The 17314-nt window shown below is 41.9% G+C and overlaps 1 protein-coding gene across 7 annotated transcripts; it reads right to left on the bottom strand.

Annotated features, from left to right (window-relative positions):
- Positions 1-1043: 1043 nt before the first annotated feature.
- Positions 1044-15046, bottom strand: LOC109761333 (protein PHOTOPERIOD-INDEPENDENT EARLY FLOWERING 1). Of its 7 annotated transcripts, none has more exons than XM_020320146.4 (21): positions 14801-15046; positions 13633-13764; positions 13275-13355; positions 13041-13148; positions 12818-12898; positions 12632-12720; positions 12121-12512; positions 11979-12031; positions 11504-11639; positions 11328-11396; positions 11105-11226; positions 10959-10991; positions 9264-9299; positions 8984-9052; positions 8193-8255; positions 4758-8115; positions 4530-4594; positions 4377-4447; positions 3433-4168; positions 2255-2724; positions 1044-2090 (listed from the first exon to the last, which is right to left on the bottom strand). In XM_020320146.4, the coding sequence occupies exons 2-21, from the start codon at positions 13690-13692 to the stop codon at positions 1676-1678; spliced, it is 6507 nt and encodes a 2168-aa protein (XP_020175735.1). In that variant the 5' UTR covers positions 13693-13764; positions 14801-15046; the 3' UTR covers positions 1044-1675. The 7 variants fall into 7 exon arrangements, with proteins under 7 accessions (XP_020175735.1, XP_020175734.1, XP_020175730.1 ...); XM_020320145.4 differs by having other exon boundaries at positions 3433-4171; positions 14801-15025; XM_020320141.4 differs by having other exon boundaries at positions 3433-4171; positions 11328-11411; positions 11979-12037; positions 14801-14978.
- Positions 15047-17314: the final 2268 nt, after the last annotated feature.

Below are 17314 nucleotides of genomic sequence, written 5' to 3'. Positions count from 1 at the left end.
CTTTAAATAATTTGGGACTTCAAAAAGTCCCGAAAATTAAAAAAAGAGTACAATTTTTAAATAAAATGTTTAATAACAATAAAATCATAAAATGTTTGAAATTTTGAAACTAATGTTTGGAAAAACAACAAATGTTCATGATTTTTTTAAAAGTTCGTGTATTAAAAAAGTTAATGAAATTAAACAAAATTTTACCAATTCAAAAAGTGTTCATGAATGAAAAAATATCCTAAAAATTCAAAAACTGTTCGTGACTTACAAAAAAGTTTATTCATTCATAAAAATGTTTGTTTAATTAACAAAATGTTTGTGAATTTCAAAATTTGTTCCACTAATTTCTCAAAAAATGTTCATTGATTCCAGAAATGTTCGCCGATTCAAGAAAATTGTTTATAAAATGTTCACAATTTGAAAAAAAAATGTTTGCAAATAGTATAAAAAGTTCATGAATTGAAAAAAAATCTTAATTTTAGAAAATGTTCAAAAATTTGTATAAACGTTCACGAATTTGAAAAATGTTCACGATTTCAAATATGTGCACGTGTTTACAAAAACTTTAATGACTTCAAAAATTATTCACGATTTGACAAAATTGGGAGTAATAGTGTATTTCGGTGGCAGCAAAATGTGGTCATTGTGATTGGAGGTTATGATTTTGTTTTTTCCCGTTGCAACACACAGACCCTTTTGCTCGTATACAAACAATGAAAGAACAACTCAAGGCTTCAAATATTTGCACTCACCCAACTCAAGACTTCAAATATTTGCACTAACCGCATCTAACTTACAGGTCGAAACCAAGAAATGTACATGGGGAGAGCAGGCAAGGAACTCCCGCGGTAATCTGAATACACGTCAACGATTCAAAGATGATATAATGTTGCAAATCTCTTACACAGTACTGATGCTCCAGTTCTAGTCCTTCACCCACACGTAACATACCAAAATTGTTTAACATAAATCTCTGATTCTTGCAGCTGCAAGATTTGTCACAAAACCAAAACTAGCAGAACTAGGAAAAACAATACAAACATTATTCCAGCTACAAAAGAAGATTATCAATTAGGACATAGATGAAGCACACATAGAATCCACCCATGGCAAATTATTGCTCCTATGAACTTCAGGATCGATACAAACGAAGAGAATCATTCGTCCGCAAGTATCTGTTTCACAACCAGGGGGGTACACGGCTGTTAATTTTCTAGTGCCAGGTAGGAAAAATGACAGGAATAGATTAAACGGCCAAGGGAGCAACAATCAAGAAATCACGGCAGGGCTGGGCCTCCTCTTTTCCGTCCCTGCTGGCATCTGCTAAGCAAAATTTACATGTATGGTGAAGTTACAAGATCGATCTCTCCACACAGATGGGGGAGGGAGGGAGACTCACTTCTACATCCTAGGATCCTAGACTAACAATATACATACATGTATAGAGAGTACCCCCAATGCCTCCATTAGTGCAGCAGCAAACCCCCATGCTCCAAACTCATCAGGATCCACGTGGCCTCGCCGACAGCACCGCTCCCGCCAATCATGACCAAGCTTGCAACCAAAACCATGCATGGCTGAGCAACTCGACCGCATATCCTTGGGCTCCCTGCCAGAGACAAAATCTTCTCTGCTCTTGATAGAAGGGCATGCATGCTATCTAGACCAAAATGTCCATTTATTCTCATCCGATGTCTGTCAAATCTACCAGAGGATCCAACTCCTCGATACCAGCAAGGGAAACTGGGTCATACTGGTACGGGGCAAACTCAGTGTCTGTCTCTTCTAGAGGAAGATCCTCCATGTAGGTCAACTCAGAATCGTCAATGCCAAAGTCGGATAGGGACTGTGTGATGGGGAACTCAGCTGCACTTGTCAACAGTTGCCGGGGGGATCGGAGAAAATCAAACTTCAAAGCCGGCATGTCCTGTGGTTCAGCCGTCCTCTGAATTTTCGATTTCGGTGGTCTTCCCGATTCTGAAGCTGCTTTGTGTTTTCCTGTGGACTTTGAGCCAGATTTATGTCGAGCAGTATCATTCATGTGGACAGATGATGCCCAGTGAGAACCTTCCCCTTCAAAACAAGCTTCTGATGCTATCCTGCATAGATGTACATTAGACATAAGCATTAGTTTACATTTCAGAAGGCTGCTAAACAACATGAAGATCCAAATAATTTGAAGCACAACTGCTCATCTCGATTACAAAATAAGGACAATAAGGGTCACCAGCACTGCAACAATAAAGCATTAGACACCACTGACCTGAATCTGTTCTCAGCATGTCTATGAGGAAGCCCAGACAGCAGTGATTGTTCCACCGGCACAACAGTGCGTCTAATAGGATCTGGTTCTAGAATGGACACATTCACTACAGATGGAAAGTCTGCCTGGTAAGCATGTCGATCTGTCCGGAAATCCAATACTAAATCTAAATGCCTCCGGCGAGGTTCCTGATTGCTTGTTGGTATTGCCACTCTTGGACATTGGGCCTGAGCGTCTGCGAGGGCTGTCCTTACAAGATTAAAGGATGGCTTGTCGTTCGTCATGGACCAGTTCTCACTCAAGCTAACAGGCTTATGGATTGCACTAGAACAAACACTTGTGACACGTCGGGACTCATGAGTACATTTTGATCTCCAAACAGAAGAAAGTATCGCCATGAAATGTTTCTGGAGAAGCAACTCGTTGTTAGGAATTTCACTGATCACATTCAGCAACATCCGAGTTTGATCCTGAAAGATGTCATAGAGAAATGGTCAATAGGCAGCTAACAAGCAGCTGGAAGGCACATAATATAGCTGACAAACACCTGGAGAGAAAAATGATGTCAAACTATATGACCCAAAGAAAAGAGACATGGATGAAGCCACGTAATTTCAATACTGTATCAAGCCTAGCACACATATTTACACATACCGCTTGACTATTTACTCGCTTATGAATTTCAGAGAGGATTACTGGTCAGCAGAGCTATGCTGACTTGCTTACTGGTCAGAGATGAAATTCTCTTCCCAGCAGCAATAGAAAGTTGGTCAGTGATCAGCAATTACCACAACTTAAAAAAGAGGAATCCAATGCTATGTTCAGTTTCTGAGAAAAGGAAATTCTGAAATAAACAATAGGATGTTTCACTCCAAGATACTCCATATTGTGTCAGTGGCATCTTTCACACATGCACCATTTCAGACTTAAGCCCAGTTCTTTTTGTGCTTCTAAAATATAAGCTGCCCCCTAGGCTTCTAGAAATATGCCTCAACGAATATAGGGGGCAATTTCTAAAACAAACTGGGGACAGGGCGGCTTATGTCATAAGCCGCCAAAAGAACTGGACCTTACTGTAAAACATATCAGAGAACAATAGTACTGGAAAGCATGAACATGCAAAAATATCCTCATGTTGGAAATTTCTCCTCTACCAAGATAACAGTAAATCAACTCACCTCAGATACTTTCAAGACAGCCTTCCCGGCACCAGAAGGAGCCTTCTCACTGTTTGCATTGTCAGTAGCTGACAATACATATTTGCAGAATAATTCTCGGAATCTCTCACAGCAATGTACAGGATGACGATATCTTCCCCTATAAAATGCACCACCAGGTATGGAATGAAGAAAGTCACTAGCCAGTTCCCAAACAGGACCATACTCATGTACAGTTCCACAAAGAACTGCATCTTCCTCAGTAGTCCACGAATCTAAAGCACAATCTCGAGGCCACATAAGACCCTTCTTCTTCAACCTCTCAGGCTTAATTACCATAACACGTTTTGCTGGCATGGAGGGCATGGCAATCCGGCCATCACTCTTAATTCTCACCGACTTCGGATCAGAATCATTCGCTTCATCCATCAACTTGAGTTGCTTGCCTTCGAGCGAGTGCTTATGTGATGAGGACTCAGGAGTACAGTTCGATTTAGGGGCTTTCTTGAACTTCTTCAGGGCTCTGCTACTGCTGCTCACTTCCTCATTTCTAGGTGTCATCTTTTTACGCTTATTTGAACCATGATGTGGTGATTCATCACTCATAAGCTCTGGCGAGGGTGCATTGTCATCAATACTCATAGTATCTACAGACGTTTCATCATGCATGGCCTCTGACTCAGATGACACACGTCCTTTTTTTAAAGACTTAAATTTGCCTGCCTTCCTTTTCTTCTTCTTTGACTTTTTGCGGTGACTGCTATAAAAGGATTACAAAAGGAAACAGTCATTTATGTGGTCAACAGCAGAAAAGCATATAAGAATTGCATGTATAGCATGATATTACTGCAAGAAGAGTGGGGACAGTAGTGTAGCAGAGGAGTGTCTAACAGAACTATAAAACAGGTAATTCAATACATCAATGATAAAATTGTGAACGCGCTGAGAGCAAAATTGCTCATTACCTCGCCATGTCATTCATTTCCTCTAGCTCTTTGGCTGCTTCAAGAGCTTGTCTTTCCTGTTCTTCCAACAACTGCGCGTATTACAGCATGGACGCCATTAATACTCATAGTACTATGCAGGCACACACACAAGAACTTGAGATATAAACTAACCTGCTTTTTAGCTAGAGCCTCAACCTGTTGGCGATACGCTGTAGTAGCAAAATCAACATCCCATGCTGCAATTGAAACAATGTCAATACACTGGAACATAAGAAAAAGGAGCAAGACATGCACCAAGGAGAGCACTAGCTCGAACCAATTGCAAAAAATAAAGTGACTCTAAACGAATTTTTAGAAGACAAACATGAGTGCAGTCAGCATCAACATGAAATCACTTACACTCATAAGATAGTGGTTCCTGGTCTTCATCAATTTCTGCTTCTAAATCTTCTTTGAGTTTTTCAATGCGTTCAAGTTCCCATTCTTCCTCTTCAACATTCACCTGATAATTTACAGCAGCTTTGTCAATTATTGGATCCCAGAGCTCCAAAAACCGCATTGCATATCTATCTATTGGCCGAAGGTGATTTTCAAAGGATGAACTCGCTTGTCCTGCTGCAGCTGCTGCAGCAGCCATTTGCTTAACATCAGCAAGCATATCCATATCTCCGTCACCTGCAGCCAATGTAAGAGCCTTTTCTTCATTTATTTGGTTCACAGGTAAACCAACATTTTTATCCTTATCCGCATCAGAACTTTGATGTTTATGCTCTTCACTGGTGTGATCATCAGGCTTTGTATCCTCCTCATTTACAAGCTCATCATCCTCTAGCCTTCCAGCAACCTCCTCACTGAATTCTTGATTGTCTGCAGCCTCTTCCTGCTCCAACCTTTTGAGAGCCATATAGTCAGCTTCATCTTCTGCCTGTCTAATAGCTGCTTCAACATCTGCATTTGACAGCCCCAGACCAGTTTCATTCGAGGATACAGCAGTGGTAGAGTGATCCCTCGGCTGATCTTCGACATTAAGAGCTGTGTGCCCAGAAAAAAATTCCATAGGGTCTAGCTTCTTGAAGAACTCTGTATTGTAACAACCGCGTTGTATCACTAAATCATCAAGTGTTCGCTTCTGATTTGCTTTCTTGAGAATATTCTCCTCAATAGTGCTCTCACTAATCAGCCTATAGATGTTAACTTCACGTGTTTGTCCTATCCTGTGACATCTGTCTTGGGCTTGTTGATCCATTGCAGGGTTCCAGTCACTGTCATAGAATATAACAGTGTCTGCACCTACTAGGTTGACTCCCACACCACCACTGCGAGTGGATAAAATGAACAGAAAAAACTTCGGGTTTGTATTAAACCTCTGCATTAGTGTCTGCCTCTCTTCTGGCTGGGTAGAACCATCTAACCTCAAATATGTATAACCATACAAATTAATGAATTCCTCCAAAGTATCAAGCATCTTAGTCATCTGAGTAAATATCAAGGCTCTGTGTCCTTCTGACTTCAAACGTCTCAGCAAGATAGCAAGCTCCTGCAACTTCCCACAGTCAAACTGGATCAGGCGCCTATCAGGGAAGTACACTTGACGGCGAACAATTGCAGGCCTTATAGGGGAGAGAATGGGCGAGAACTCATTCATACATTGTTCTCTGTAAGCTGGTCCAAGAAGAACAGGTGAATTTCTTTTTTTGCACCAGCAAATAGGAGTAGCAGCCCGTGCAGCAGGAATTGCAAACGTAAATGATTCAATAAAGCCAAGCATTTTATTGAAGCGTTCCACAGATGAAAGAACAAGATCTGCTAGACTCGATGAAAAATCCATGTAGCATGAAGGGTTGTTCTTCTTCTCAAGAACATCACACATAGGATGTCTTATGGTCAGAAGCTCTCTAATGTTTCTACCATAAACAGGCCTCTTCTCGCATCTCAACCTATTCCACCAAGCAATTGAAGCTGCCCTTTCTTTGGCCTCTTTAATTCTCTCCTCCTGCAAGGCTTTCTGAATTTCTTCAAAAATATTTGTTCCATTACTTCTCTGACCAGCCTTACTAGAGCAAAAAATCTCTGCACCAGAGCCCCTAGAGGTGATGCCTGGAAGAAAGACAGCAGCAACCTCGTCCGCTTCCCAAGAAGTCATATTAAATTCATTCTGAGTAAACACAAGGTTCATATCAGATAGGCCAGCCTGAGAAAATGGCCCCTTATCCAGGACCATGCAAACAGAAGAGCTGATCTGCATGTCAATCCCTGCCATGTCAAATGAGCTGATAATTGGGCGGCCTTCAAAAAGATCTGGATGGTTACAGACCTTTCTGAGTTGCATAATGATACTAATCATACCAAAATAGTTGCCACTTGACAGTGTTGCTTGTGTATCTGAGCTGGCAATAAAATCTTCATACAGGTTTCTTTGCCTTCTGGAAAGTCGGCAATATATGACATGCTCATGCTTCTGTGGTAACTGCTTCTCAACATCTCGTTTCAATCGCCGTAATATAAATGGGCGGAGGACATTGTGCAACCGATCTATAACTTCCTTGTTTACCTTGTCTTGGCCCTCCACCATTCCTGATATCGGATTGCAGAACCAATCCTTGAACTCTTGGTGAGACTGGAATACATGTGGCATCAAAAAGTGCATGAGAGACCAAAGTTCCATAAGGTCATTTTGCAAAGGAGTTCCAGTCAACAGAATACGTCGTTTTGAATTAAAATTCAGCAGAGTCTGCCATCTTTGTGATTTCCAGTTCTTTATCAGATGAGCCTCATCAAGAATAAGATACTTCCACTTCTTTCGCTTGAACGCTTTGGAGTCCTGAATAACTAGCCTGTATGTCGTGATGCATACATGGAAAAAATTTGGCTTCATCCAACCTTGACGTTTCTGCTTTCTCTCCTTTGCACTTCCAAAATAAGTAAGTATTTTAAAGGCAGGACACCATTTCAGAAATTCTGTTTCCCAATTTAACATAACACTGGTTGGCACGACAATAAGATGTGGACCCCATATCCCCTTCTCACATGCAAGGTGTGCTAGCAAGGAGATAGTCATGATCGTCTTCCCTAAACCCATTTCATCTGCTAAAATTCCATTCAGCCTCTTTTCATACATAGCAACCAACCAGTCCAACCCAATATGCTGATACTCCCGAAGAGAATGCTTGAGAAGGAATGGGAATTTCGTGCGGACACTTGTTGTTGAGAAGGTGTTCCCAGTTGGTTGTGCTGCTCTTGCAGCAGCAGCAGCATCAGCCATTACACTGTCACCAGTTTCCTCATTGGCAATCACCTTAGCATCAGTCCTCTCATCTTCTTTAACAGAACGTTCTTGTACACTAGTTTCCTCATCGGCCATCACCTTAGCATCAGCCAGCTCATCTTCTTTAACAGGACATTCTTGTACAATAGTTTCCTGATCGGCCATCACCTTAGCATCGGTCATCTCAACTTCTTCAACGGAACATTCTTGTACACTAGCTTCCTCATCGGCCATCACCTTAGCATCAGTCAGCTCGTCTCCTTTAACAGGGCATTCTTGCACGCTAGGCTCTGAAACTATTTCTAGTTGTAGGGCATTGCCGCTCACATGCTCAGTTCCCAGCACTTCTGCTATTTCATGATTTTCAGACGTATCATTGTTCAGTTCCAAGTCCGCAGGTAGATCATCCAGAGACATGTCACTATTAACCTCTTCGCTAGAGTGTGTGGGTGAATCCTCCAGTTCATTTGTTACCTCATCTGCATAGCCATCCTATAAATATAAAAAGGGCATTACAGATGGACCACAGTAAAATGCAGTTGAAGAAAGCAAATGGAAAATCTGCATACCTTTGGGTACCTCGCAAGAAGTTCTTCTAGTGGGATCTCACTCTCTTTTTGCAGAAGCTTAATCTGTATTTACGAAACAAGATCAATGATAAAGCGTTAGTAGAAAAATATGCAAGGGCGAAGCTAGTATGTGCGTGCAATGATCATAAAACTGAAACCTCAAATAACAGGGTCTTAAACACACAAGCAATTTAAAACAGCCCAATGCCCCCATCTGGTTTTTTTACAGATGTATGCTAGGTCTTTAATTAAAATAAAGTTCAGTCAATGAACATTTATCATTTTAGACCCATCTTTCACTGCAGTGGTTCTGACCTCACTCAGTTTTCTCATTGTTTTCCACTCTCGCTTCACAAGCAAACAATAAAGCTCAGTTGTTTTCTGATATCTAGAACATAGGGGGATTTTGTGTGCATGTGCCCAAGACACTTTGTTTAACAGACATAACAAAAACCTCTAAAACTTTGGAAGCTCTTTGCCCAAATATCCATGCTAAATTAAGTTTTGCTTAAAAGTCAGATAGCAGATTGACAGAATCAGAATTTCACAATTTGCTCTACAGATGTGCTACTAAGAGAATGGACATCAGAAGCTTAACCAATTAAAATATTGAAAAAATGCTAATCTTTGGTAGTTGCATTGTATGACATTTATAGTGAATCAATTGCAGGAGTAGCTTTTACTGACTAGTTCATTCATGTTGTAACCAAATCCGTAAATTCACAACTACAGCAGCTCAAAATGACAATGTGAACAGTTCAACAACATTACTGACTAATGTATGAGATCACCTCATCCGAAGGATCAGGGCCATCTTTCTTTGCCAACTCTTCCTCTTCAGATAAAGTTGCTTCATCATCCTACCAAATAGATGCAGCTAATAAGGCTCACAAATAGCCAAAGGTAAACACGTATACGAAGAGCAGGAGAATTCAATGCACATGGCAACTCCATGAATCATGAAAGGATGTGTTTCTAATCTTCCAGAGCAACTTCCATATAATCAGTATAACGTTAAGTATCAGCAAACAAGCAAGTGGTGAAGAAATCAGATGAAGATGGGTGCATTACCTTTCCTTCATCAGTACAAACATAATCGTTATCCTCCTGAAAATAATAAACGATGCGAGTTAGTATGCAAAACCCTAGATTCCCCACACAGTACTTAAGAAGAAAAACAGATCGTTGACTTGGGTATACTTTCGCATTTATTACACCAAAGCAGATCATGCCAAAACACAAACAGGATAATCACTAGGATTGCTTAGTGTTTCAATCCACGTTAACAATTTTCAGCAAGCTATTCAACCTGTGAACGCTTGCCAATTACTACTCCAGTTCACGGTTCCTATGTCGCATGCCTATGGTTTTTAAGCTGTGGAGAAGGTTGAGCAGAAAGATTATTCCATTCAATAGGCGTCAGCATGGTCCATCATTAATAGAAAATCTTGACTGTGCATGTTAGTTGGACAAAGGAAGTGAAAAGGGCTTATTGCCATTAAGATTTTCAACATCTTGTTAATTTGTCCCTTCCTACTTCACACTCCAAAACTCTCTTATGCCTATTTCCCATTGGCATTTCGGCATTCTGTTGTTGTGACCCTTCCTCAGATTTTAACTATCCCTCCCTGAACTCTTAAGTGAGACTTAACTTTTTACCATAAATTAACATACCGTTAAGACGAACCTCAACCCTTTTTTTTTATAGAAAGACTGTAAGGGAACCCCCTACAGTATAATTGGTGCAACAAACCCAAATTGCAAGTACCATGCCTTGAACCTGGGTGGGTGGGAAGGCATCAACCCCTCCCCACCACTAGGCTATGCCTTAGTCTGCTGACGAACCTCAACCCTCAAAGAAAATGTTGTCCTAATCTAGTTGGAAAAACAGTTTTGGATGACATGGCTGCCACCTCAACCTCCGGTAGGCAATAGACCCGCAGTGCAAGTGCCACATTTGTTTTTCAAACACCATCTTTGTATTTGCCTTGCTCCCGTGCAATCCTGGGGGTAAAGCGAGGGCCTGCTTCAGCTAATCTTTAGGAGTGCTCTGCACAAAGAAACTGATACCTGAGGTGAATGTGTTCAACATGCAGATCCAACATGTCCACCTCACATGCTTCGCTAACCACATCAATCTGTTCAAGCACTGTCGCACAAAACAGACAAGGGCTGACTCCACAAGGATGGGGAGGAATGGCAGAGGATGAGCAGGTCAAAAGGTAGCTTCAATTCAGTGGATGGGAGGTGTACGATGGAAAACTAGAGTGAAGCCCAAATTGGTGAAAGAAAGGGGGCGGTGCAGCAGATGGGGAAAGAAGAAACTGATCAAGTCCACCGCATTGTTCAACTGACCTAATGAGCTCCTCTTCAAAATTGCTGGTGAATCTGGATCTCATGATCACTCCCCCCGATAAATCCACCACCACTTTTAGTCCGATGAATTTTGGCAGCAAGTTTGTGCTAAGTTACTAGTATGCCACATCAACCAAAAACCGCTCAGTAAACCAGTCTACTGACAAGATTTGCTTGGCTTCAAGAGTCCAGACATGTCAAGGTTTGGGGTGAAAATCAGACTTGCGCAACTGGCGAAAAGTAGATTTTTCACAAAACAAAATGATATATTCTAAACGGTATTACGGTTCAGGGTGAACACTAGTCAAGCAACAGGCAAGGGAGGAAATTAAGTTTTTTTACAAAGTTAGATGATTTTGTAACGAGGAGAGAAATTCTACAACAGTAAAACAGGTTATTGAAATTTTATACCTGCTCACCAGAGATACCGCCATTACTTTTCCCCTGCAAAGATAAAAAAAAAGTAGAAGGTTAGAGAACATTCTATAACTTGATAACCTTGGCTCTCTCACACACATGGCCATATGCAAAAAAAGGCACAAGGAAAACAACTGTACATGATTCCTCTTCACAAACTCAGCATAATGGTGGCTATCATCAACTTCCTCAGAAAAATTGCCTTCATCACTTGAAGTATAACCAGAATCATGATTACAGCCATTAACTTGGTTTGAAGAATCTGATAATAAACAGCAAAAAGGCCAGATTAATTTGGAAAGACATCAATGAGTATGCAGTATTTCAGTTTCCTAATGCCATACAGGTATTTGAAAATCTAACCTTTAGTTGAATTCTTCAAATCTGAGTTGCTGCAAGTGTCTTTGTTAGCTGGACTGCTTTCCCTGCTAACTAAGAATGCTTGAGCTGATCAATTTATCAATTTAGCACCAAATAGAGCACAGTGTTGTCTCTATATATGTTAAGGCAGGTAGAAGAGAACTGCTTTCGGGGATCACCTTGGCTTTTGAGATACGACTTAAGAAGATCATCAATTGGTATGTCAGCTTCTGCCTGCAATGCAGCTAATTCTTCATTGCGTTCAGCCTCCGTGATTTGGGCTTCATCCTCATCAATTGTGCGCTCGTCATCTTCCTGCAGTACCAACACATATCAGAGTGATTCATATGTTGTGAAGACAATGGAAGATTTCCAGCAGGGGCAGAAATGCAGTATCATAACAATACTTAGGTATATGGCATGTTGTATTATATTTTGTTATTTTGAACAGCAGCTAATCAACAAAAATCTAGGAGTGCCGAGCAGAAATGTGGTATCATAACATACTGGCATGAAAAACAGAACAAGAAAATGGCAAACTGCCAATAAAAACAAATTGTTCAACTTATTCACAACAATAATGTTTGGTACTAAGATCCTTAGGATTCATATGGACAAAATAAAAACATGCGCAAACAAAAAATATTAGCTTACCTGTTCTTCGTTCAAGGAGCTGCTATCGTAGTCATCATCAGTTTCCATTGTATCTGCAACTAAAAGGTGTTAAAGCCTAAAGAAAAGGACAGTTAACTGGATAAGTTTTCTGAAGCATGCAGTAATTCGTCAAGCTAAACACCTAGATCATCAGGAGTTGGTGCATTTATGTTCTCCTCAGCTACTTCCTCCTGCACTGGTTGATTAGTGTGTGAAGGTTCTGCTACATCCTCCTGCAATGGTTGATTAGTGTGCGAAGGTTCTGCTACATCCTCCTGCAATGGTTGATTAGTCTGCGAAGGTTCTGCTACATCCTCCTGCAATGGTTGATTAGTCTGCGAAGGTCCTGCTACTTCCTCCTGGGATGGTTGATTAGTCTGGGAAGGTCCTGCTACTTCCTCCTGGGATGGTTGATTAGTCTGGGAAGGTCCTGCTACTTCCTCCTGGGATAGTACATTTGTCTGTAACAGTCCATTTTCTTGTGTTTGCAAATGGGGAACATCCACGAGATTTTCAGCCAACATTGTAGAATATCTGAAAATTCAAAGCAAATGACAGAAGCTTAGCATGCAGCCAGGGCCAATCGACCTAAAATAAAAAAATCCAAGGTTTGAAATAGACACGGAAAATCAACCAACAATAGATGGTGGTACCTTTCAGTCTGACCTAAAAGGAAATCAAGCTGCTTATCGAGGGCCTTTTTCTTCCTTTCCTCAACCTCTAGTTGATTCTTATAGAGAACCTACATTCACATCATTAAGTGATATTGGTTCAGTTTCTTGAGAACATGACATAGTGAAGTAAGTGGTACAGTAAGGCACACAAAAAAAAAAACTTGCCAACTTCTCTATTTTGGTCCAGAACTTCTTCACATCCTTAGAAATATTTAGGGCAACTTTTCTCAGGCGATGTTCCCCCTCCTGCAAGAAAAGGATCATCAAACTAAGATACAACTCCATGGAATCGATATCTGGATGGTAGAAATAAAGGCATCCCTTGATTTGGTACCGATCAAATAAAGTATAAAAAATATAGATTGGTTATATCATAGATAATGCAAACCTTTTGTTTTTTCTCATCCTTTGTTGCTTGGTCAACTACACCCATATTGGCCCTTTGAGCAATCTTTTTAGCCATGGACAACTTCCACTTTCTCTCAGATTCAAACTCCTGCGGGATATTTAAATAAAGAAAGAAAAGATAATAGAATCACTACAGCTCCATGACAGAATCCTGCAATATTACGCCATTTAAAAGGAGGATAGCAAGTATTCAATTGTATTAGTAGCAACTAACCTTTGACAGCCAAACCATTTCCCCCAGAACATGGTCCCAGTGAACTTTTGGCTTCCGAGGCTCCCTTGGAGCTTCAAGAGCCTGAACAGATAGGGAAAAGGTTTCAGTCAATGTACTAAAACCAAAGTGATAACTGGCAATGGATGGCATACCTAACATACAGATTAAATAATACTAGTAACAGAAAACTTAAGAGAAGAGAAGCACTTCTTCAAAATTCTTTCCCACACTGACTACAGGGTATGACAATCGAAATTTGCCATCATGTAAATACGAAATGCTAAGTAAAGAGATGAGGAAGATGGAGAGCAATGATAAAATACAGCTGGTAAATGAGATGTCAAAGCTGCAAGCTAACCTTCTTGCGTCTAGGTCTTGTCTCATGGTCTAGCTTCGACCGGGGACCTTTTGATGCCATCTTTTCAATCCCTTGCAGAGGAGTGTCTCATGTCTTGGGGAATATGTAGAAAAATGGCATACGGGCTGTGCACTGCATATGCTAACAGAGAATTAGTAGCGAGACAGAAGACCTTATCTATTTTAAATAATGCATGCAAGGCAAAGCAAGAGCAAATGGTGAAAGCAGGTCTCAAAGCCATCCAAGCATGTAAATGAGCTTTTTTTTTCAGACTCACTACAACTGAATTTTGACCATTTTAACCCTGCCCATGATATGCTCAATTTCTAGTAAGTAGGATTCATCAGTGACAAGCCAGACCACACCCCCTTGTAGAAGTGAACGGCAGAAAGCAGAGAAGCCTGTCAGGGCACACCAGTGTCACAGCAACATGCTGCCGCAGCAAATCGCAAACGGAAAAGCCGAGCGCACTTGAACGCACAACTGTTCGATTCGATAAAAGCATGTACTTCTGTCACACTAACGTTACAGCAACTGAAAATAAACTAATAAGCGTACCTAGAGTCACATCGTCATTGTCAAACTAACATTCAGTATACATTCACAGCTCGATGACACGGCTGAAACTACTGACCATATTCACATTGGCATTTTCCACCTCCTACACTACCGGAACAACAAACTGACAATGCCGTGCAGCTTAAACAGCCTGTATGGGAGGGCACCAAATGTACCGGAAAGAGCACCGTGGGGTTACCCGAAATAAGCAGGCTATTCTATTTTATTTTTTGAAACTAATAAAGCAAGCACACTACCAGGCCATCACTACCGGGGCAGAAAAAAAGGCGCTCGCCCGCTGATCTCAGAGCTAACCACGGCATCTTTGCCCGAAACGGCAAGGCACACGCCGCATTACCACTTCGCTGCGCTACCCCCAGGGAAGAAAAAATCCACCGATTCAGCGCGCCAAATCTCGAGATCCGGCGAGCCGCATTCCGCGCGAACGGGAGGGCGCCCGGTCCGTCCACCAGGCGAACCTCGCGAAATGCGCGCGGGAAGGGAAGGATGCCGCGGATTCCAACAGGGTTCCGTACATGGAACAGCTGGTCGCGCTACCTACCAATCAGTGGCCCGAGCAGGGGACCGGGCAGAGGTGAGCGGGACGTACCTACGCGCGGGTCGCGGCAGCTCCGGTAGGGTTCGGGGACGGTGGCGGGCTCCGCCGCGGGGCGGGCGTCGCCGTCGGCAGCGGCGGGCCCCGCGGGAGGGGGGAGGGGAGGGCGCTCGGGCGCGCCTCCGGCCCTGGCCCGGCGGCGGCGGCGGCGGCGGTGGAGGGTCGCCGCGGGGAGGGGGTGGGGTGGGTGGTGGGGGGCGGAGGCGGCGAGATCGAGATGGGCTAGGGCACGGGCGGGTTGGGGGGGACTGGGGTTGGCGTCGGGGGCCTGGGGAGCTAAAACTCGGGGTGGGGTGGAATGACGGGAACGCCCCTGGGGGGCGCGCTATGGGGGCACCGCGCGGGGCGGCGTTTTGGGGATTTCGCGTGCGCGTGAGTGGATTCGTGTGTCAGAGGATAAAGGGTGGAGGAGAGGAGGGAGCTAGTGAGGGAGGTCGCCGCCGCGCCCGGCGACAGCGACCGGTGTGGGTTCGTGCGTCGGTCCGGCCCACCGGCGGGTGCAGCCCAAGATATAGTTTCTTCTTCTTCCTTTTTCTCTTTTATTATATATATACTAGGAAAAATGTCCGTGCGTTGTAACGGGAGAAACAAACCTACACACCCCTTTCATGGAAAACAAATGATGCTCATCTCAACTAAAGCTTACAATTACCGCACGTAATAAGGCATAAGTTTCCATCTTATGTTGTTCATCTATACATGGGTCTGTATTCGACTCAGCTCCACTTCATTATACAAATCTTCATCGCCCTTCCTTTCTCTATCTGATCATCACCCCCTTGCTCTACTCACCATATCTTCGATAGAACACAAATATTGTTTTTCCTCCACCAACACTTAAAGGACGCAAGGAATGTTTTTTTAGCAGAGTAGAAGCATTGCCGAATCATCTTAATCTTTAGCCAAGACAATTATACTCAAATGGGGTTGATGACCTTATGTTTTTTATACCGAATCGTCAACAATATTGTTTCTCTACTGTTTTTTTAATAAATAAAAATGGACAAGAGGAAAAAGAGAAAGAATGCATGCATTTGTTGCCTTAACTTAGGAAGGGAGTCAAAATATCCAAGGGACAATGGCGTAGCACCAATTCACGGTCTATTTCTAATCCTACACAGCTGCTATATCGTTGTATATTTTGAAAATCATCCCAATCTTCTTTACAGTATGATGTTCAAGGCAGACTACAGTTTCATATACATAATTGATGATCTGTAACATACAGAAGAAACTGAATTCCATCAATTTTCTGTTGTAGCCGAGTGGTACTTTTACCTTTTCATGATCTAAGGTGTAACCATTAGAAGCAAGTCTCAACAGGCCAATTCTATGTTCCCAAGCAGAATAACATTTGTTAAGCACAACTTAACATCCACGACAACATCAATGACCCCCTCCGTACAGTCTAGACCTGTCATATATGCAGACACCGAAATAGATAGATAAAGCTTCCCCAAAGACATATAACTCTGATTAGTTCATACTTGAGAGAACTGCAAGTATATTACGAAAGTTTGCTCTCTTGATTAGGCAGCCTAATCAAAATGTACATGTATATCTGGCTGTTTGGGATTTGTCAAAGAGCACAATTAATGTGGTTTGAAATGTTGTGCCAAATAAGTTAGCAAACCTCTCTACAAGAGATAGATAATTTGTTATATTATTCAGCAGAACATAATATAAATGGATGCAGTTTTCAACTTGTACCAGTTGTCACCGATGAGGTTTACCATGAGCTAGCACCTTGAGACAAACCAGAATCATTAGAGCCACTATGAAATTTTAACCGTGTATTGCAACGTGATACATATTGTTTTATGATGTCCAATACACATGGGATACTGTGGAATAACAAATTATTCCACATCATTAACATGTGCATCAAACATGACGTTCCTGTGTGGGCTCTCACCCTCTTTCTCAGTTTCTTGCCTTGTCTATCCTTTCCACATGAATGAAATTTCACCCGCAAAATAAATCATAGCGAGCATCGTATTTTAATTTTGTTTAAACCTAAAGTGAGCATCTTATTGCGTGCCAATAAGAATATCCGCATCGATATGCAATGCATCTCAAATGGAGTATCATATCAAGCTTGAAGCCAAGGTTAATTACGGCGAGCGTCTAAAAAAGGTTAACTATTTCTTGAGTACAATTAGTCCATGTAGGTTAAGCGACACATACTGATACATTAACAGGTAGTGAAAACAGGCAAAAGTGTCTAAAGTTGTTGTCTACTTCGAGCTACTTACTACCCACCATTGATTGATGAATACATCATTTTTCTTACCGTGTACAAGACGGTTTAGGTGTTTCATCATCTTTGCTTGCAACCTATAAGATGCCCCTGGTCCCAGGCCATTGATCATGGCAGAGGCAGATGTAGTCAACAACCTCTTAGACATGAACAATCTGGCTGCACAAGAACACAGATACACACACATCAATGTGCAGAACATCATAGTGAAATTTGTACAAAAGAACAACCAAAATTGCACAAATATC

The sequence above is a fragment of the Aegilops tauschii genome, chromosome 7, assembly GCF_002575655.3.
Source record: "Aegilops tauschii subsp. strangulata cultivar AL8/78 chromosome 7, Aet v6.0, whole genome shotgun sequence".
Classification (NCBI taxonomy): domain Eukaryota; kingdom Viridiplantae; phylum Streptophyta; class Magnoliopsida; order Poales; family Poaceae; genus Aegilops; species Aegilops tauschii.
The sequence above is the reverse complement of the archived record's forward strand: the minus strand, read 5'-3'. Positions and strand labels throughout refer to the sequence as shown.